The 23,449-nt window shown below is 43.8% G+C and overlaps 1 protein-coding gene across 5 annotated transcripts in view; it reads right to left on the bottom strand.

The window, feature by feature from the left end:
* The window catches only part of LOC115168976 (histone-lysine N-methyltransferase PRDM16), a 384,212-nt gene that overhangs the window by 316,158 nt on the left and 44,605 nt on the right, over positions 1–23,449 (bottom strand). For 3 of the 5 annotated variants that reach the window (XM_029724560.1, XM_029724561.1, XM_029724559.1), the window contains exon 1: positions 1,709–1,954. The exons of 1 other annotated variant lie outside the window; for it this stretch is intronic. In XM_029724560.1, coding sequence (XP_029580420.1) covers positions 1,709–1,856 — 148 coding nt within the window. In that variant the 5' untranslated portion in view covers positions 1,857–1,954. Of the gene's footprint in view, positions 1–1,708; positions 1,955–23,449 lie in introns of those variants that run through there. One more of the 5 variants, XM_029724557.1, reaches the window with a different exon arrangement.

The raw sequence follows: 23,449 nt of genomic DNA, 5'->3' as shown, positions 1-23,449 counted from the left end.
CGAGGCCCAAATTGGGCTCATCATTCTCGATATTTAACAGGAATTGGGGGGGTGGGGGGGACTGCTTCTCCAATAGAAATCCCTGATCACGCTTTTGTAGGCAACGTAGAGGCGACATTGGCTAGCTAAGATCAAGCGCAACAACTCGTCTAGGGCTAAACTGCGCATGTGCAGGCCGTCAAATCAAAGGCAATTCTTCATTATAAAGTTGTTTTTGACTAAAATGACAATGTGTCAGTTTGTCACTCTCACGAGGTTGGAGTAATATCATGTTCAGCCACTTAAGACATTGGCTCAAATCTAGGTTGTGATTTTTCACGGTAGATTTTGAGAAAAAAAGGATTCACTTCTCTCAATGACTTGTCAAACCCCAAACCCCGGTCTGATCTGCTAAGTCTGCTTCGCAAGCGTTCCCGCAAGTCTAGCGATGTTGGGCCTCTGGGTTTAGAAACTCTGGGGTGGTATCTTTTTCTTTTGCACAGGTCTGGAGTGTATGACAAAGAGTCAGGGTTTCACCGCATAAGACTGCAGGTAGGATTACCACAGTAAAAGCATGCCAAAGTCAGCTTAACCTTTACAGTTGCAGATAAAAGCACGGAGGAAATGATTTGCAAACAGCAGAAAAAAACGTATTCTGGGGTCTCTGTTTGTGCTTCTCAACAGCAAGAGATTGTGGATAACCAGGAGGAGGTTGACCCTGGGGATGACAGCTGTCAGAACAATGGATGGATGATGAAAGGAAGAGGAAGAGAAAAGGGAGGATGAGGATTAAGGATGGCCCGTGTTAAAGGGGATGTGACATCCTGTCTTGGAGGAATATGGACGACAGGTGGGGACTCACTACCCTTAACTGGACATAACAGGGCCCTGTTGAGAAAGGTGCAAACGTTACAGAACGCTCAATTTATCACGTAGAAAAGATATGAGTGCTTGTGCTGTAGAATAGAGACTTGTATCAGCTCTAGTCATTGCGTTTCTAGCTGCAACGTTTGGACCATTTAACCTCCCTGAACACCACTGGACAGGAGAACACAGAAATCCTTCCCAGTGTTCAACAGGTGAGACTGCGGTGAGAGAGAGGGGGGGGGGGGGGGTGACATATGTTTATTGATCTAGTACCGGAGCCAGGGTGAATGGAGGACTATGAGATTTTATTACTATCGAAAGGCAATATTAAAATGTCCACTAATCTACTGAACATGTTGAAGTACTGCCTGGGTCGTGGAGTAAAACCCCAAGAAACCAAAATAATACTAGATATTAAAATGTCCACTAATCTACTGAACATGTTGAAGTACTGCCTGGGTCGTGGAGTAAAACCCCAAGAAACCAAAATAATACCAGTGTATGGAAAGGGTTCACGAGTAGAGCAATGCTTTGGTTGGTTCTCCCCCCCATAGACGGACATTGCTGCACTGTAACAATCCTACATGTTGGCCACAACTCAAAGCAAGGACGTGCCTTGAACCACACGTACACACACACACACACACACACACATACACACACACAGACAGACAGAGACACTGTGCCATCCACATGTCAACAAAATATGTGTGAGGTGCCAAAGCGCTGCAGTCTTACGATACTGTTCCTACGCAGGAAACTCTATCCCATCAGTGCCTCTGCATCTAGTTCCCCACGATAGACAGACCACCCTAAAATCACAAACAAACAAAAGTCGCAGCCACACAGTCACACAACTCACCCAGAGCAGACATCGTCACACGCGTCCCGGGATGAACGTGTGTCTGACTCAGAGCTCCCGCTTCCCATAAACACTGGTTACTAACTGACCGTCTCTCTCTCTCTCCCTCTCTCTCTCTCTCTGGGTGTGCATCTGTGTGTGTCCGCATGATACTTGGAGGCCTATCTGCCCCGCGCCGCGATGTTGCTAATGTGAAAGAATGTGAGTGTCAATGTGAGAGAGATAGTGGAGGTGCAGGGAGACGATGAGCTGAAAGTGAAGGGCGCCGCGAGGTCAAGCGCCCAGCAGAGCACACACACACAAGAACAAGCTCTCACAGTCAGCATTAGACATTCACCCATGTTTCTCAAACCTCAAAGATTAGGGTTAAGTTTAGGCAACTCCGAATTCTTAAGGTTAGGAATTTACTCCGAATGGTTAAGGTTTGGAATAGGCTTAAAACAAAAATAACTTTCAATCACTGGATTTGAACTTGCACCCTTTCCAACCAGAGGCTTACACCCATTCCCCATTCCCATCCACAACGGTCTTGCAAAACCAAAAGTACTTGAAGGTAACAGCGCTCACTCTTGCCCCTAGTGGCCAGTTTCCACATCATCTCCCGATGTCTTCAGACATGGATGGACGTTGAATACTGACTTGTATCACTGGTGACCTGCTGCACACAAACACACACACTGAGAAATGCACTTCCAAACACTGTCTCTCCCCATTGAGCACTAATAACTTCAGGTTACTGTCTCTCCCCATTGAGCACTAATAACTTCAGGTTATTGTCTCTCCCCATTGAGCACTAATAACTTCAGGTTACTGTCTCTCCCCATTGAGCACTAATAACTTCAGGTTACTGTCTCTCCCCATTGAGCACTAATAACTTCAGGTTACTGTCTCTCCCCATTGGGCACTAATAACTTCAGGTTACTGTCTCTCCCCATTGAGCACTAATAACTTCAGGTTTGACGACAGGTCACTGTCAACGGAGATAGATAGAGCACACGATGGGTGCAAATATTTTGTCATCGTATCGGATAAAAACAGCTGTCATTTGTACACTTGGGAAATAAGAAATTTGCACCCAGTAAAATAAGATGGCCGGTTAAGGATATGGACCAACTCAGAAGTTGGGAGAATATTTGGGAGACAATGGGGGAAATGACATTTAGGTGTACTGTAGAGTGTGGGACATTATGAGCAACCAGTTTTGCTGTCCTTTCCTCTCTCTTTTTCTCTCTGTCCGTGCCGGTCTCTTCCTTCCTCTCTCTCTCTCTCTCTTTACTTTATGTGTCCCCTCACTCCCTGTCTCTCTCCCTTTCTTTCTCCTGTCTCTCTCAGGTCTTTGTTGTGCCGTCTGTCCCAGGCACCATGACGTTGCAGCTTTGCTGGGGATCCAGTTCCAGACTGCAGTGGAGAGGAGGGATTGTGTGTATTGCTTGATAGGATGACAGGATACAGGGATGTTTGGGGTGGGGGGAGACAAACTAAATCTGTTCCATATGACACTGGCTCACATGACCCTCCTGCATGTGTCTGGGCACCCAGAACGCCATGGGTGGGCGTGCATTGGAGGGATGGGTAGGGGAGGGGGGGGGGGGGTGTATTGAGATATCAGAGCGGTTTGTGATGACAGGGGCCAGACCGTGTCACACACCAGGGGCTCTGGCTCATTATATCTGGGTAACTCTTATCCCCCTCCCTCGCTCCCTGCCTCCCTCTCCCCTTCTCTCTCACTCTCTCTCTCTCTGTTTCTCTCACTCCTACTCTCTCTGACTGTTTTTCTGTCTCTCTCGCCAAAATAAACCTATACAGAAATGGGATGCATGGGGGGGGGGGGGTAGTGATGTACAGGGATGTCACAGCATCCGCCCTGGCCATTGGGCATTGTGACCTCCTGGGTGGCTGCACTCACTTTCTCCTTTTCTCCTCTCCTTCAATTTCATTTCTCTCTCTCTCTCTCTCTCTCTCTCTCTCTCTCTCTCTCTCTCTCTCTCTCTCTCTGCCGCTGTGCTTTTGGTGGGGGCTGGAGTCTTAATCCCTCTCTGCACTAATTCCCCAGCCTGATCGGGTTTACTGGCCATGGATCAGCGGTGTACCTGCATCCCACACACAGAGGCTCAGTGACCCCCCCCCCCCCATCCAATCCCCAAACCCCAGCCACTGGTGTGCTCCATCCCTGGGCCAGCGAGAACAAAACAGTGCCTTGTGTTTTTGAGCCCGTCCCAACAGTCGTTCAAGAGGCTTAGGGACATTTTTCTAATTTTTGTACAGCTAATATCTTGCAAAGTTGTCTAATCTCTTTATGTATAAGTCAAGATTGATGTGAGCTCCAGCTCCCCTCTTCCTCCTCCCATGTCCACTCCACCCTAGGTCACTGCTGGTGCCTATTACTGGATGGTTATCCAGGCCAGTCTAATTAGGCTAGGGGACATCAGATGGGGCTGGGGGTGGGTCCACTCAGGGAATTTATCGTGTTCGGATGTGTCAGCATGGACAGGTTGCCTTAAACAGCAATGGGGAGCGGGGCCAAAACTCTTCATAAGAGTATCATATAGACCAGAGCGGGTGTTACAACAAAACCGAGTGCCTTGTTGCCCAACCTTTCTTCTGCCTCCGGACCGAACCTGAACCGCAAGTGAAAATTCTACAAGGTGACTGACAGCTGACTGAATGTAGAGGCATTGGGTCAAAACAATGTAGAAAAGGAGACCTCAACAACATCAAATTTGGTGTGTTGCACTGAGAGTGTGACACACTCTTTCCATGGCATAGACTGACCAGGTGAATCCAGGTGAAAGCTATGATCCCTTATTGATGTCACCTGTTAAATCCACTTCAATCAGTGTAGGTGAAGGGGAGGGAACTGGTTAAAGAAGGATTTTTAAACCCTTGAGACAATTGAGACATGGGTTGTGTATGTGTGCCATTCAGAGGGTGAATGGGCAAGAGAAAAGATTGAAGTGCCTTTGAACGGGGTATGGTAGTAGGTGTGTCAACAACTGCAGAGCTGCTGGGTTTTTCACGCTCAACAGTTTCCTGTATGTACTGTACCAAGAATGGTCCACCACCAAAAGGACATCCAGACAAATTGACACAACTGTGGGAAGCATTAGAGTCAACATGGACCAGCATCCCTGTGGAACGCTTTTGACACCTTGTAGAGTCTTTGCCCCGACGAACTGAGGCTGTTCTGAGGGCAAACAGGGAGGGGGTGCCACTCAATATTAGGAATGTTTTGTACACTCAGTGTATACCCTCTTGCATTGCCACAGAGTCTGCAGCTTGGTGCAGGGTTGGGTTGACTGATTTGCGGCTGGACTTTCTGCCCAGGTGTCGGGCCCTAGTTTACACCTCACACTACCTCCCCACAGTAGAATGAGAGCCTGGTGAAATAAAACCCTGACCTAATCACAGAATTACATACAGTAAAAAACGAAATAGGGGAGGAAGAGGAAGAGGAGCCTATTACATAATGAAACAGGGTTTAGAATGTGGCTTGAGTGACATCTTGCTAGTCTCTTTACTTACCTTTGTAAGGCGAAACGGACACTAGACACCACAGTGAGACAATGCACTCCGGAATAGGGTGCAAGTACATACTAATTTCCTCACTCAGAGATGAAAGCAGTTTGGGTTACAGCGAGCGAACTTAAGATGAGGTGAGTGGTGCACTCTGTCGAAGGTACAGGGGCCTCTACATACAGGAGCAACTGCAGCACGAGGACTTGAAGGACGACAGAGTTAAGAGAAGGGGTCAAGAGTCTCTCTGAGTGTGTGTGTGTGTGTGTGTGTGTGTGTGTGTGTGTGTGTGTGTGTGTGTGTGTGTGTGTGTGTGTGTAGTCAGAGAAAGTCATTGTTTTCAAAATACTTTGGTTACCTCCTTATTACGAGGTGAGCCGAGGACTTTACTTGCTCTGTCTTGATCACAGGGGTTTATCTAGCCAGAACAATGTCCCATATTCCACACATAGGGAGAGAAAGCTTGATATAGAGGCCTAGAAATCCTAGAACTGTTTCTCGATTAACATTCAACTGGTTTGTCCAATGAACAGGACCCTTTTTTGAAAGAGAATAAAAACGAATTGTGTCATCGCAATAGTGTTACTGCTTGGCTGGAGCAAAAGTCTGCACTCACACCCCTGACACGCATACGAACACAAACACACAAACAGTGGTGTGTTGCGTGTCAGGTCGGGCCTGTGATTTTCTGCAGCCCTCACACTAACAGCTGCCTCTTTAGCTGGCAGGGTGGGGTGGGGTAGGGCAGCGGTGAGACATTCATCATCATCAGCACAACCAGCAAGGCCATGGCCCTGGTATAGTATTGACCCTAACCTCTGACCTCTAACGTTGACCTCTAGAAAGACGCACAGGCTCTGGTTCCTTCCCACTGCTTTCTAGGGGACTACCGTGATCTCTGTGTGTGTGTGTGTGTGTGTGTGTGTGTGTGTGTGTGTGTGTGTGTGTGTGTGTGTGTGTGTGTGTGTGTGTGTGTGTGTGAGCGTGTGTGTTGCCAATGTGTCAAGGCCCTGCGCGGCACTACACAAAGAGAGCTGATTGGAAGCAGCAGGTGAGCAGTGATCAAGCGCCAGTGAATATGCACAGAGAGGGAAGAGAGAAAAAAGAGACGTAAAGAGAAAAGATGTAGAAAGAGAGGAGAGTGGGAATGAGAAAGAGAAGAGAGGAGGAGAGAGAGAAAGAAAAAGTGGATAGGGAGAAGATGAAGAGTAAAGAAAAGGCAGGGGCCATCTATGCAATATGGTTTTTAAAGTTTATACCTACAATGGATAAATGTAGTGCTGATCAATGTGCATTTACGATTAGTTAATGCAGGCCATCCCACTGGGTAAAACAGCCAGGTCACCCATGATACAAGTTAGTATTCAACGTCCATCAATGTCTGAGGACGTTGGGAGATGGCGTGAGTAGGTCTGGTTTTGCTAGGGCGTTGTGGACGGGAATGGGGGATGGTTGTAAGCCTCTGCCTCTGGTTCTAAAGGGTTGCAAGTTCAACTCCAGCAATACTCCTACCTTAACCATTCAGAGTTAATGCCTAACCTTAAGGTTTCGGAGTTCATTCTTAACCTTCAAAATGTGGACTTAATGCCTAACCTTACACACTTTGAAATTTGACGTTTGAGAAAAATGGATCAACGTCTAATTTGAACTTGGTACTGTGAAAGCTAGTTGGTGCAAAAACTGGTTGAATCAACGTTGTCATTTCAACCCCAAAAATAAATCTGATGACGTTGAGTCAGTGTGGAAAACTGATTGGATTTGCAAAAAGTTATCATCTTAAGGGCATTTAGTTCTTTTTCACTTAACTTTGAACTTAAATCCAGTGATATGGTGACATTTGTTGTTGATTTCACATAGAATTCAGGTTAGCTGACAACTCATTTTTGTACCGTGCCCGCTGTACTGTACTGTGACGTGGTCTGCCTTGGCAATTCAAAAATAATGCATCTCCTCCATTTTGTGTCTTTGGGTTTGCCTTTGCATTAGATACTCAGTCAATAACCACTCCATCTGCTGTGCTTTCTTTCTGGTTTGTAGGAGCCTGTGATAGATAAGAGCATAAACAAACAGAGCCGTGGTCAGCGGCAGAACCAGGGGCGTCAGTCTATTCACTAACTGACCCTCTGTATCCAAGTTGTATTGTTTCGACCTCCATTGGCCTTAGCTAATTGCGTTTAAGTGCTGAGATATCGGCAGATCCATTGTCGCTGCTTTCTCCTTCTCCAAATTGCTAATTAAGCCAAACGGCCTGAGCAGCAATTACTGTTTCTCTTGTTGCGCTCAAGTAACATTTAAGCAACTGCATAAATATTCGCCTGTCAGTGGCGCAGGAAAAATTGTTGTTTTTTCAAAGTGATTCTCTGAAAGCAAAGTCACCAGGGACCAGGGTCCCTGATAACGCTGGGCATGTTGACGACACCAGGATCCCTGATAACGCTGGGCAGGTTGAAGACACCAGGGTCCCTGATAACGCTGGGCATGTTGAAGACACCAGGATCCCTGATAACGCTGGGCATGTTGAAGACACCAGGATCCCTGATAACGCTGGGCATGTTGAAGACACCAGGGTCCCTGATAACGCTGGGCAAATTGAAGACACCAGGGTCCCTGATAACGCTGGGCATGTTGAAGACACCAGGGTCCCTGATAACGCTGGGCATGTTGACGACACCAGGATCCCTGATAACGCTGGGCATGTTGAAGACACCAGGGTCCCTGATAACGCTGGGCAAATTGAAGACACCAGGGTCCCTGATAACGCTGGGCATGTTGAAGACACCAGGGTCCCTGATAACGCTGGGCATGTTGAAGACACCAGGATCCCTGATAACGCTGGGCATGTTGAAGACACCAGGATCCCTGATAACGCTGGGCATGTTGAAGACACCAGGGTCCCTGATAACGCTGGGCAGGTTGAAGACACCAGGGTCCCTGATAACGCTGGGCATGTTGAAGACACCAGGGTCCCTGATAACGCTGGGCATGTTGACGACACCAGGGTCCCTGATAACGCTGGGCATGTTGAAGACACCAGGATCCCTGATAACGCTGGGCATGTTGAAGACACCAGGGTCCCTGATAACGCTGGGCATGTTGAAGACACCAGGATCCCTGATAACGCTGGGCATGTTGAAGACACCAGGATCCCTGATAACGCTGGGCATGTTGAAGACACCAGGGTCCCTGATAACGCTGGGCATGTTGAAGACACCAGGATCCCTGATAACGCTGGGCATGTTGAAGACACCAGGGTCCCTGATAACGCTGGGCATGTTGACGTCCACACACATCATATCAAAATAGCCAACCTGTGACATCTTAACTAGTTAATGTGTCAATATTCATGATATGACCCTAAGATGCTACTTAAGTCTATATTTTTTTGACAAATTACTGGCCCAACGTTTTAGTCACCCACATTAATTAGTCACCCACATTATGAGGACAAAACTGTCCTCATAATAGGAGTTGGCTTTGTTCGCTTCACAAGGACTTGACAAGTTATTTCACAAGGCTGTCTCAGAAACCTCAGACAGAGGAAAATCTGAGCACCTTGTGGGTGACAAATTTTGCTTTTAACTAGATTTTTCTTTAAAGGGTGCAACTAAAGGTGAAGCGTTCAGCCCGCTTTCCTTTTCATAACTCATATGACTCTCATGTGTAGTCTCCCGTCCACACAGTAAATAGCCTGTGTTGTGCCTTGTTACCGCCCCGCTAAAGATGTTGACATTTTGAAGCCCAGCGTAATAATACTTTGTTTCCGTGCACTCTCGACTCGTGTTTATCCTCACTGAGCCCTGATCTAACAACAGACAAGGAAACTCCTCAACCAAACGGCCATTGGTCTTGTGAGCCAGGAGTGGATAGAGGGAGGGGAGAGGGGAAGGCCACATACTCTTTCAGATTTTGACATTGCAAGGAGCTCGAGCTACACTCAGGTCTGTGCTGCTTTTCATGAACCCTGATCTGAGTCAAACACCTGCCGAGCTACAGAGAAATGTCGCCACTTGTCGCTGCGGTGACGTTCATTACTTGTTCAGTTACAACAGCTTTTGCATCGTGTTATTGTGATGTAAATTCCCTGGATGCGGGGAGCAGCACATGGCACTCAATGTGGGCGGCTTCCTTGTCCTCTTTGTTTTAGGGTACGAGCATTGGAGAAACAAGCAAGCTTTTAAGGTTGCAACACAGACACTTTTACCCCAGTAAAAAACAATACCCTTAGTGTTCCACAAGGACATGTCTTGTTTCAGGAGTATATATCTCCACCGTATCAGACAAGAGCCTCACTCCCACTCCGTTCCCGTGCGCTAAGCAAACACTAGTACACATTCCTAATCTCCTGCCATTTTAGCTCCAGTCCAACCCGCACAGACAAAATGGGCATTAAACCATTAGGAGCTAATGTTTTTGGAAGTGTATTTGTGGTGGAATGAAGTGGGGGCTGTCTAATGGTGGACGGCCCGCACATGGCAACCATTATGTGTATAGCCCCTCTAATCGCTGGCGACCTGCTTACCCGCCTGGAGCCATCCCACCTCTGACTGACTCCTTCTCTCTCTCTCTCTGTGTGTGTGTGTGTGTGTGTGTGTGTGTGTGTGTGTGTGTGTGTGTGTGTGTGTGTGTGTGTGTGTGTGGAGTGAGGGGTGTCAGAGGTTCAGGATGGCAGCCTGTTCACACAGATGTATGCCCGGACACACACTTTTACAAGTAAGCAACACACGCACACAAACACGCACATACACAAACACACAAACACTGGAGGGACAATGTCTAAACAAACTTAAATGAGCAACTATTTGCAGACTATTTCTTTCCCTCTTCAGATTACAGTCTACTTCTCTGTATGTCTGTCTGTTTGTTTGTTGTGTCCATCTTAAGTGTGGTGGCTGTCAGTGGCCATATATTTTCTGGTTTGGCAGCAGCAGGGCCGGAGGGGCAGAGAAACGAGGGAGAGGAGGAAAGGAATAGGGCAGAGAAGGAGAGGAAGAGGGCCTGGAGAGCCAAAACTCTTTGGGAGCCGCTGGGTGACACTAATGAGAGATCTCAGTCTGTGGAGTCAGTGGAGTCTAGGAACACGGGCCGGATCTTCTTATTGGAAGACCGCTATAGACACACTGGGAGGAGGGAGCATCAGCTGGCCTGGCCGTGTTTCTGTGTGTTTAGGACATTTTTTGAAGATATACGTGTTTGCTTGTGTCCTTTTAGTTGTGTGCATACGTGTGTGTGTTTGTGTGCGTGTGCTGCGTGTGTGCACGTGTGTGTGTTTGTGTGAGTGTGTGTGTGTGTGTGTGTGAGAGTGTGCTGTGTGTGTTTGTGTGTGTGTTTGTGATGTGTTTGTGTGTGTGCTGCGTGTGCTGTGTGTGCTGCGTGTGTGTGTTTGTGATGTGTTTGTATGTGTGTGAGTGTGTTTGTGTGAGTGTGCTGTGTGTGTTTGTGCTGTGTGTGCTGCATGTGCTGCGTGTGTGTTTGTGTGTGTGTGCTGCGTGTGCTGCGTGTGTGTGTTTGTGATGTGTTTGTATGTGTGTGAGTGTGTTTGTGTGAGTGTGCTGTGTGTGTGTGTTTGTGCTGTGTGTGTGTGTGTGTGTGTGTGTGTGTGTGTGTGTGTGTGTGTGTGTGTGTGTGCGTATGGTACGTGGTGGGTGGAGTGGTGTAGCACAACTCAATGTAAAGTTTTAAATGGCCACATGTTGAGCACACACTCCCATTCCTTCACTGCATCTCCTCGCCAGACCCATCCTTCCCACACCTCTCAGGTGTGTGTGTGTTTGTGTGTGAATGTGCACGCCACGGGCGCAAGAGTGTGTGCATACACATGTGTGTGTGCATGTGTATGATCGCACTCAAGATCTGGGGTATAATTCTCAGGAGAAACCACACAGGAGACAGCTCAATGCTGAGCAAACACCACATCAAAACACACACACACACACCGCTGTACAGTGTGCTCCCCTCCCTCGGTGTAATTGGGAAAATCTGCCCTCCATTAAAACTTGTTGACATCACTTAGACGGCTAAGTACGTCGCTGAGTCAACGAGGCCGCCATAGCAGGACGTTGGGCTTTGAACAGTGTTTTAACATAGCTAGCTGGCAGAAACGTGCCGTCATGTTGTAGGCGCGTAACTTGAGTGTCTCAAACAAACAAAAGCAGACAAACAGAATGTACAGTAGGTTGTACATGGGAGGTAAATATCTGTGTACGTACAATTGCAGCTGCGTAGGATCACCTGATCCAAACACACCAAAAATGGCTTACCGGCTCCTTGCATATCACACACAACATTTGAGGGAGTGTGTGAGTGTATGCGTGTGTGAGCAGGTGACGACTCGCCCCCTCACCCAACCCCCTAAACACCCTTCACCACATCTTCCCCTCCCTCCCTCCCTCCCTCCCTCCCTCCCTCCCTCCCTCATCCATCTCTTTCTCCCTCTATATTGTATTAACACCTGCTTCTTTTCCAATTAGCCCCACAAATAGTGACAAATGAGCCAGAGGGTTCGCTGATTAATTAACTTCTGTCAAGGACTCCATCGCTAGAATACAGCCATGGGTGCAGGCGCCTACACACACACACACACACGCACACACACACAGGGTGCATACACCAATGCATACACACACAGGGTGTGTGCACACACAAACAGGATGCTGGACTAGAACACAAGCAAGTGTTCTGCTGGAGTCATCTAGGGAATAAGGTATATTAGCTTCGTCTTTGTGTTGACTTCCTATAATTCCAATAAACAATACACATACAAATAGTAGACATTCATACCGAGCTCATTAGACCCTCAGAGCAATCTATTATAATCTGTATGTCATCTATGCAGCCCAATAGAGCATTATAAAGGTTGCCACCCAAATTCAAGCAGAAATTGTACTGGTTTATATTAATCTCACTCAAGAAAAGTTTTTTGACAAAACTATGAAGTACTACTACCTCTACTACTACTACTACTACTACTACTACTACTACTGCTACATGCCCCTAAGAGATGGAGCCTCCATCCCGTCATCCCCCATTCTCGTTTTTTGTGCAAACTGTAAAAATGATTATTCTAGCTATCCTCCTCTTTTCCCTTCTTTCTGGGGGACAGGGCAGACAAATTCCTCTCTTCTTCCTTGAAGCCAGAGAGTCAGTGTGTTTGCATGCTGCACCAATCCCATCATTAGTCATCTACTGCTGTCCTCCCCTGTTTGTTCAGCTAGGCCTCCCTCTGTTTGCTCGCTCTCTCTCTCTCTCCCTCGCTCTTTCTCTCTACCTGTCTCTACCTTTCTCTCTCTCCCTCGCTCTCTCTCTCTCTCTCTCATTCTCTACCTCTCTCTCTCTCTCTCCCTCGCTCTTTCTCTCTACCTGTCTCTACTTTTACCTTGCATTCCTCTGGCCTGGCTGCATACACACACACACACACACTCCTTGAAAGTGGCAGCTCTAGCCTTTAGCTCAGTGTGAATGTTGCCTGTATTCCATGGCTTCTGGTTGGGATATGTACGTATGGTCACTGTAGGGGGGACGTCATCGATGCACTCATTAATGAAGCCGGTGACTGATGTGGTGTAGTCAATGGCATCGGATGAATCCGATGGCATTGAACATATTCCAGTCTGTGCTAGCGAAGCAGTCCTGTAACTTAGCATCTGCTTCATCGGCCCACTTCCGTATTGAGCAAGTCACTGGTACTTCCTGTTGGCTTATAAGCAAGAATCAGGAAGATAGAATTATGGTCAGATTTGCCAAATGGAAGGTCAGGGAGAACTTTGTATGCATCTCTGTGTGTGAAGTAAAGGTAACAAGCAAAGACTTGTTAGGTAAGTCGTTAAAATATTGGCACTAATCTATCTCCATGTTGGTACACTTGCTGCCAAGGAGGATAAGTCCGGAAAATTCCAAAAGTGTCTCATTATAATGAATCATTGTAGTTTTTCATTTTTCGTAAAGCCCACGAGATCAACAGACTTTGGATGGATGTACCTTTAGCTAACCATCCTAACAGTGATATTAAACGCTTTTCTGGGTGCATTAGTTTTCAAAACTGACTTTTTGCAAAGAGAGTGTTTACTTAACTTAATGGGTGTATTTCTACGTCAGTCGGTCATAGTTGGTGCCGTTGGGTGGTATGATCTCTCTCACACACACACACACACACACACACACACACACACACACACACACACACACACACACACACACACACACACACACACACACACACACACACACAAGGGCTCCGGACTGCAACCATTTAGTTGCATTTTGTGACCCTTAGACTTAGCTGTGCGAATTACGTTCTTAATTGGTCGCATCATTGCAAGCTGCACATTCTACATGGTCACCTCACTCAAAATGTCCTATTTTTAGGCGGCTAAAACCAAGATTTTGTCAAACAGTAAAGTACATTATACTCATGAATCCTGTAATGAAAGCTTCTGCCTGACCCTATACCTGTTTTGCTGAGGCCTGCTGTTGTGTCGAGCAAGCCACTATCTCTCTCCTTTCCCTCAGAACAATACTCTGAGATAAAAAGTGTTCTAATTGTAAAACATTTCAAAATCCTATTGCGGGAAAAACATAGCTATTGTGTTTGTCACAGTTGAAGAAAGGAGGTTATCAGTTTTCTGTAGGTATAATTTATTTCTCAGCTCTCAATTTTGAGTTCAATAGCAAGTATTTTACTACCGAGACACTTGATATGGCTTTGAGATACATCCCGTGTGGCTCAGTTGGTAGAGCATGGCATTTGCAACGCCAGGGTTGTGGGTTCGATTCCCATGGGGGACCAGTACGGGAAAGAAATGTATGCATCCAATTGTAAGTTGCTCTGGATAAGAGTGTCTGCTAAATGACTAAAATGTAGTGCGCAAAATGAACTTTGGCCATTTTTGTTTTTCACTAGGCAAGTCAGTTAACAACAAATTCTTATTTTCAATGACAGCTTAGGAACAGTAGGTTAACTGCCTTGTTTGGGGGCATAACAACAGATTTTTACCTTGGCAGCTGGGGGATTCAATCTTGCAACCTCTCGGTTACTAGTCCAACACTATAACCACTAGGCTACATGCCACCCCATTGCACTTGCATACAGTGGCTGGTGAAAGTATTCACCCCCCTTGGCATTTTTCCTATTTTGTTGCCTTACAACCTGGAATTAACTAATTATCATTTGATTTACACAACATGCCTACCACTTTGAAGATCCAACATATTTTTTAGTGTGAAACAAACAAGAAATAAGACAAAAAAACTGAAAACTTGAGCGTGCATAACTATTCATCACCCCAAAGTCAATACTTTGTAGAGCCATGTTTTGCAGCAATTACAGCTGCAAGTCTCTTGGGGGTATGTCTCTATAAGCTTGGCACATCTAGCCACTGGGATTTTTGCCCATTCTTCAAGGCAAACTGCTCCAGCTCCTTCAAGTTGGATGGGTTCCGCTGGTGTACAGCAATCTTTAAATCACACCACAGATTCTCAATTGGATTGAGGTCTGGGCATTGGCTAGGCCATTCCAAGACATTTAAATGTTTCCCCTTAAACCACTCAAATGTTGCTTTAGCAGTATGCTTAGGGTCATTGTCCTGCTGGAAGGTGAACCTCCGTCTCAGTCTCAAATCTCTGGAAGACTGGAACAGGTTTCCCACAAGAATTTTCCTGCATTTAGCGCCATCCATCATTCCTTCAATTCTGACCAGTTTCCCAGTCCCTGCCGATGAAAAACATGGCAACTGGTTGGGATATGCAACATTTTTGTCTCATCTGACCAGAGTACCTTCTTCCATATATTTGGGGAGTCTCCCACATGCCTTTTGGCGAACACCAAAAGTGGTTGCTTATTTTTTTCTTTAAGCAATGTCTTTTTTCTGGCCACTCTTCCGTAAAGCCCAGCTCTGTGGAGTGTACGGCTTAAAGTGGTCCTATGGACAGATTCTCCATTCTCCGCTGTAGAGCTTTGCAGCTCCTTCAGGGTAATCTTTGGTCTCTTTCTTGCCTCTCTGATTAATGCCCTCCTTGCCTGGTCCCTGAGTTTAGGTGGGCAGCCCTCTCTTGGCAGGTTTGTTGTGGTGCCATATTCTTTCCATTTTTTAATAATGGATTTAATGGTGCTCCATGGGATGTTCAAAGTTTTGTATATTTTTTTATAACCCAACCCTGATCTGTACTTCTCCACAACTTTGTCCCTGACCTGTTAGGAGAGCTCCTTGCTCTTCATGGTGCTACTTGCTTGGTGGTGCCCCTTGCTTAGTGGTGTTGCAGACTCTGGGGCCTTTCAGAACAGGTGTTTATATACTCATGTGACACTTGCATATAGGTGGACTTTATTTAACTAATTATGTGACTTCTGAAGGTAATTGGTTGCACCAGATCTTATTTAGGGGCTTCATAGAAAAGGGGGTGAATACATATGCATGCACCACTTTTCAGGTTTATTTTTAGAACGTTTTGAAACATCTTTTTTTTTATTTCACTTCTCCAATCTGGACACATTTTTTGTATGTTCATAACATGAAATCAAAATCAAAATCTATTTAAATGCAGGTTGTAATGCAACAAAATAGGAAAACGCCAAGGGGGATGAATACTTTATGAACACCCTGTAGGCCTCTTTGGGTGGTAGGCTACAACTGCAATTGTTTGGGGGAAATAAAAAATGTACTGTTAGATGAATACATAGCTACTAGCAGCTGGTATTATATCTAGAGTTAGATTAATACTGGAGGTCGACCGATTATGATTTTTCAACGCCGATACCGATATCGATTATTGGAGGGCCAAAAAAACCGATACCGAGTAATCGGCCAATTTTTTTTTTCTTTGTAATAATAACAATTACAACAATACTGAATGAACACTTATTTTAACTTAATATAATACATAAATAAAATCAATTTAGCCTCAAATAAATAATGAAACATGTTCAATTTGGTTTAAATAATGCAAAAACAAAGTGTTGGAGAAGAAAGTAAAAGTGCAATATGAGCCATGTAAGAAAGCTAACGTTTAAGTGCCTTGCTCAGAACATGGGAACATATGAAAGCTGGTGGTTCCTTTTAACATGAGTCTTCAATATTCCCAGGTACGAAGTTTTAGGTTGTAGTTATTATAGGAATTATAGGACTATTTCTCTCTATACGATTTGTATTTCATATACCTTTGACTATTGGATGTTCTTATAGGCACTTTAGTATTGCCAGTGTAACAGTATAGCTTCCTGTAATGCTTTCTTTAGGAGAAGTATCGGAGTCAGGCACAGGACACAGGGATGAGTGCAAACAAAACGTGTTTACTCAAAACCATAATAAAACTTCTCCAACATTAATAAAACATAGTTGGGAGAAACCCCTCCAACAACTACAAAACAGGAAACAATCACAGACAAGACAAACAGGAAAGCCAGAGGGTTAAATAATGAACATGATCAGGGAATATGAAACAGGTGTGTATAATTAAGACAAAACCAAACGAACAGGGAAACATAGATTGGTGGCAACTAGTAAGCCGGTGACGTCGACCGCCGAACGCCGCCCGAACAAGGAGAGGGGCCGACTTCGGCGGAAGTCGTGACAATGATGTCCCTCTCCTCGCTCCTATCTGGGCTCGAACCAGGAACACATCGACAACAGCCACCCTCGAATTAGTGTTACCCATGTAGAGCAATTGGAACAACTACTCCAAGTGTCAGAGTGAGTGATGGTTGAAACGCTATTAGCACGCACCTGCTAACTAGCTAGCCATTTCACATCGGTTACACCAGCCTAATCTTGGGAGTTGATAGGCTTGAAGTCATAAACAGCGCAATGCATTGCGAAGAGATGCTGGCAAAACGCACAAAAGTGCTGTTTGAATGAATGCTTATGAGCCTGCTGGTGCCTACCACCGCTCAGTCAGACTGCTCTATCAAATCATAGACTTAATTATAATATAATAAACTCACAGAAATACGAGCCTTCGGTCATTAATATGGTCGAATCCGGAAACTATCATCTCGAAACAAACGTTTTTTTCTTTCAGTGAAATACAGAACCGGTCCGTATTTTATCTAATGGGTCGCATCCCTAAGTCTAAATATTCCTGTTACATTGCACAACCTTCAATGGTATGTCATAATTACGTAAAATTCTGGCAAATTAGTTCGCAACGAGCCAGGCAATGAACGCAAGAGCAGTGACACAATTTCATGTTAGCAGGCAATATTAACTAAATATGCAGGTTTAAAAATATATACTTATGTATTGATTTTAAAGAAAGGCATTGATGTTTATGGTTAGGTACATTGGTGCAATGACAGTGCTTTTTTCTCAAATGCGCTTGTTAAATCATCACCCGTTTGTCGAAGTAGGCTGTGATTCGATGAGAAATTAACAGGCACCGCATCGATTATATGCAACGCAGGACACGTTAGATAAACTAGTAATATCATCAACCATATGTAGTTAACTAGTGATTATGTTAAGATTGATAGTGTTTTATAAGATAAGTTTAATGCTAGCTAGCAACTTACCTTGGCTTCTTGCTGCCCTCACGTAACAGGTAGTCAGACTGCCATGCAGGCTCCTCGTGAAGTGCAATGTAAGGCAGGTGGTTAGAGCATTGGACTAGTAACCAGAAGGTTGCAAAAACGAATCCCCGAATCCCCCCTAAACAAGGCAGTTAACCCCCGTTCCTAGGCCGTCATTGAAAATAAGAATGTGTTCTTAATCTGACTGGCCTAGTTAAATAAAATTGTGAAGAAAAAAAAGGAAAAAAATCGGCACATCGGTCGCGAAAAACACCGATTACCGATTGTTATGAAAACTTGAAATCGGCCCTAATTAATCGGCCATTCCGATGAATCGGTTGACCTCTAATTAATGCATAACTACTACCAGTCAGTATTATATATAGAGTTAGATTAATACATAAGTACTACCAGTCGGTTTACATATAGAGTTAGATTAATACATAAGTACTACCAGTCATTATAATATATAGAGTTAGATTAATACATAACTACTACCAGTCAGTATTATATATATAGAGTTAGATTAATACATAAGTACTACCAGTCATTATAATATATAGAGTTAGATTAATACATAACTACTACCAGTCAGTATTATATATATAGAGTTAGATTAATACATAAGTACTACCAGTCAGTATTATATATAGAGTTAGTTTAATTCATAGCTACTATCAGACAGTATTATATATAGAGTTAGATGAATACATACTACCAGTCAGTATTATATATAGAGTTAGATTAGTACATAAGTACTACCAGTCAGTATTATATATAGAGTTAGATTAATACATAACTTCTACCAGGCAGTATTATATATAGCGTTAGATTAATACATAACTACTACGAGTCGGTATTATATATAGAGTTATATTAATACATAAGTACTACCAGTCGGTTTACATATAGAGTTAGATTAATACATAAGTACTACCAGTCATTATAATATAAAGAGTTAGATTAATACATAACTACTACCAGTCAGTATTATATATATAGAGTTAGATTAATACATAAGTACTACCAGTCAGTATTATATATAGAGTTAGTTTAATTCATAGCTACTACCAGACAGTATTATATATAGAGTTAGATGAATACATACTACCAGTCAGTATTATATATAGAGTTAGATTAGTACATAAGTACTACCAGTCAGTATTATATATAGAGTTAGATTAATACATAAGTACTACCGTCAGTATTTTATATAGAGTTAGATTAATACATAAGTACTACCAGTCAGTATTTTATATAGAGTTAGATTAATACATACTACCAGTCAGCATTATATATAGAGTTAGATGAATACATACTACCAGTCAGTATTATATATAGTTAGATTAGTACATAAGTACTACCAGTCAGTATTATATAGAGAGTTAGATTAGTACATAACTTCTACCAGGCAGTATTATTTATAGAGTTAGATTAATACATAACTACTACCAGTCAGTATTATATATAGAGTTAGATTAATACATAAGTACTACCAGTCAGTATTTTTTATAGAGTTAGATTAATACATAAGTACTACCAGTCAGTACTATATATAGAGTTAGATTAATACATAAATACTACCATTCAGTATTATATTGCGAGTTAGATTAATACATAACTACTACCCGTCAGTATTATATATAGAGTTAGATTAATACATAGCTACTGCCAGACAGTATTATATATAGAGTTAGATTAATACATACTACCAGTCAGTATTATATATAGAGTTAGATTAATACATAGGAACTACCAGTCAGTATTATATATAGAGTTAGATTAATACATAACTACTACCAGTCAGTATTATATATAGAGTTAGATAAATACATAACTACTACCAGTCAGTATTATATATAGAGTTAGATGAATACATAACTACTACCAGTCAGTATTATATATATAGTTAGATTAATACATAAGTACTACCAGTCAGTATTATATATAGAGTTAGATTAATCCATAAGTACTACCAGTCAGTATTATATATAGAGTTAGATTAATACATAAGTACTACCAGTTGGTGTTATATATAGAGTTAGATTAATACATAAGTACTACCAGTCAGTATTATATATAGAGTTAGATGAATACATAAGTACTACCAGTCAGTATTATATATAGAGTTAGATTAATACATAAGTACTACCAGTCAGTATTATATATAGAGTTAGATGAATACATAAGTACTACCAGTCAGTATTATATATAGAGTTAGATTAATACATAACTACTACCAGTCAGTATTATATATAGATTTAGATTAATACATAACTACTGTCACATCCTGATCCTAGTAAGATGTCATTTTCTATAGTAGAGTAGGTCAGGGCGTAACAGGGTGTTTTTGTGTTTTTCTATGTTTTCTATTTCTATGTTTAAGTTCTACTTTTTCTATTTCCATGTTGGGATTGTTTGGGTTGATCTCTAATTGGAGGCAGCTGATCCTCGTTGCCTCTGATTAGAGATCATATTTAGGTAGGGGTTTTTCTTCCTGCGTTTTGTGGGTAGTTGATTTCTGTTTAGTGTATTTCACCTGACGGAACTGTTGTCGGTCATTTTGTTGTTTTGTTCTAGTGTCTTCATAATAAAAGTGAATATGAGCACTATACACGCTGCGCCTTGGTCCCCTTTATACGACCCGCGTTACAGAACTACCCACCACAACTGGATCAAGCAGCGTGCTCGAGAGGAGATGGACACCTGGTCACATCAGGAGTGGATAGAGGGGAGAGACTGAACTTGGGGTCAGGTAATCGAGCGTTATCGGAGCCTACCTGGGAAGCACGAGAGGCTACAAAAAGCCAAAGAAAATTTTTTGGGGGGCACATTGAGCAGTCGGCGGAGCCGAGGAGCAAACCAGAGCCAATCCGGGAGAAGAGGGAGAATTTGGAGAAGGGAGAAATGGGAGAGCTATTGAGTTGGTGGAGGACGCACAAGTTTTTCCCAAAGGAATGTGTCGTCAGTTTGGTGCCACCTGAGTCAGCTCCCCGTACTCAACCTGAAAAGTGTGTGGAAGTTCCGGAACAAGTGATACCGGCGATACACACCCGGTTTCCAGTAAGTCTCAACAGCCCGGTATGTCCTATTCCTGCTCCTCACACTCTCTCTCCAGTGCACCTCCAAAGCCCAGTATGTCCTGTGCCTGCTCCTCGCACTCTCCTTTCAGTGCACATCCATAACCCGGTACAGCCAGTGCCTGCTGTGAGCACTCGGCCCTTAGTGCGTCTCCCCAGTCCGGTGAGACCGATTCCTGCTCCTCACACTATTCCTTCAGTGCGCAGCCATAACCCGGTACAGCCAGTGCCTGCTGTGAGCACTCGGTCCTCGGTGCGTCTCCCCAGTCCGGTGAGACCGATTCCTGCTCCTTGCACTCTCACTCCATTGTGCCTCCATAGCCCAGTACGTCCTGTTCCTGCTCCTCGCACTTGACCTGAGGTGCGTGTTACCAGTCTGGCGCCACCTATGCCAGTCCCACGCATAGGACCTCCAGTGTGCATCCCTAGTCCGGAGCCTCCAGCGACGCTCCTCAGCCCGGAGCCTCGAGCAACGCTCCTCAGCCCGGAGCCTCCAGCGACGCTCTCCAGTCCGGAGCCTCTAGCGACGCTCTCCAGTCCGGAGCCTCCAGCGGCGGCTTGGAGGTTGGAACCTCCAGTAGTGGTCTACAGCACAGTGATTCCGGTAAGGATCTACAATCCGATTCCTCCAATAATGATCTACAGGCTTATGTTACAGAAGCAGAGGAATCTACGGGCGGAATGGAGGTTTCGCCCTGAGCCAGAGCCACCTCCGTTGCTGGAGGATCGGGAGAAGAGGAAGGGTCTGGGTGTTGCATTTGAGCCGCCATAGACTTTTGTCACCGGCCCTACCCTCCCTTTGGTTTTTGTGGTTGTTTTGTTGGGATTTGATTTGTTGCATTCGGAGTCAGCACCTTTGGGGGGGGGGGGTACTGTCACATCCTGATCCTAGTAAGATGTCATTTTCTATAGTAGAGTAGGTCAGGGAGTGACAGGGTGTTTTTGTGGTTTTCTATGTTTTCAATTTCTATGTTGGGATTGTTTGGGTTGATCTCTAATTGGAGGCAGCTGATCCTCGTTGCCTCTGATTAGAGATCATATTTAAGTAGGGGTTTTTCTTCCTGGGTTTTGTTGGTAGTTGTTTTCTGTTTAGTGTATTTCACCTGACGGATCTGTTGTCGGTCATTTTATTGTTTTGTTCTAGTGTCTTCATAATAAAAGTGAATATGAGCACTATACACGCTGCGCCTTGGTCCCCTTTATACGACCCGCGTTACAACTACTAACAGTCAGTGTTATATAGAGAGTTAGATTAATATAAAAGTACTACCAGTCAGTATTATATATAGAGTTAGATTTATACATAAGTACGACCAGTCCGTATTATATATAGTTAGATTAATACATAACTACTACCAGTCAGTATTATTTATAGAGTTAGATTAATACATAAGTACTACCAGTCGGTTTTATATATAGAGTTAGATTAAGAAAGAAATCAGCCTATGATATTAGTGAACATAAAGATGCAGGCAAATTCATCTCCATTGAACAAAGAAATGTATATATATATTCTGGTGCCCTTTATTAACAGCACAATATAACAACAATAGTCAACCCAAAATGCATGACAATCACTGGATTAGGTTGCACATTCAAATATTTTGAATCACAACATGATTTCTTGAATACCATCTCAGTAATCCATTGTACTTTTTAATAAAGCACTGTGAATGACTATAAGATTATACAAATGTTTTCTATTGCGTGACGGACCGATTTTTCACCAGGTGTAAAACAATGTGCGCACGCACGCACACTCACACATAATTCCACAAAATTCCTTGCATTGCGCTGACAACTTATTAAATCAAACTCATTCATTAAAAAGCACGTTCCGTTTAATAAACTGCCATAGTTTAGAGGTCTGGGGATGTCAAGTGGAGGCATGAAAGCCAAGGCCACATTGTGGAGTGGATGAAAGGGGCTTAGGGCCATGCAGTCTCCTACACTCACTAGCGTGTCTTTCTCTCCTCCTTTCCTCTTCTCCTCATCCCACCCGCTGAGGGAGTCAGTCAGTCGTCTGAGTGGAAATGCTTCTCCTGTTGGCCCCATTGTCCAGTTCATGAAAGAGCTTGTCTTCAATTAGCCCTGATAAGAGATGAAGAGAGGGAAGCCGGGGGCCGGGGGCCGAGAGGAAAGAAGGAGGAGGGGAAGAGGGCAAGCAACAGGATCACCTGGGCAGAGCTCTAATCACTGTGATGATATTGGTCGATTTCAAAATATCTCCAAAGTACGCAATTTTCTTTCCAATTTATTTATTTCACCTTTATTTAACCAGGTAGGAAAGTTGAGAACAAGTTCTCATTTACAATTGCGACCTGGCCAAGATAAAGCAAAGCAGTTCGACACATACAACAACACAGAGTTACACATGGAGTAAAACAAACATACAGTCAATAATACAGTAGAAAAATAAGTCTATATACAATGTGAGCAAATGAGGTGAGATAAGGGAGGTAAAGGCAAAAAAGACCATGGTGGCAAAGTAAATACAATATAGCAAGTAAAACACTGGAATGGTAGATTTGTAGTGGAAGAAAGTGCAAAGTAGAAATAGAAATAATGGGGTGCAAAAGAGCAAAATAAATAAATAAATAAATACAGTAGGGGAAGGGGTAGTTGTTTGGGCCTAATTATAGATGGGCTATG

The sequence above is a fragment of the Salmo trutta genome, chromosome 30 (genome assembly GCF_901001165.1).
Source record: "Salmo trutta chromosome 30, fSalTru1.1, whole genome shotgun sequence".
NCBI classification, from domain to species: Eukaryota; Metazoa; Chordata; class Actinopteri; order Salmoniformes; family Salmonidae; genus Salmo; species Salmo trutta.
This window is presented reverse-complemented; position numbering and strand designations above follow the sequence as displayed.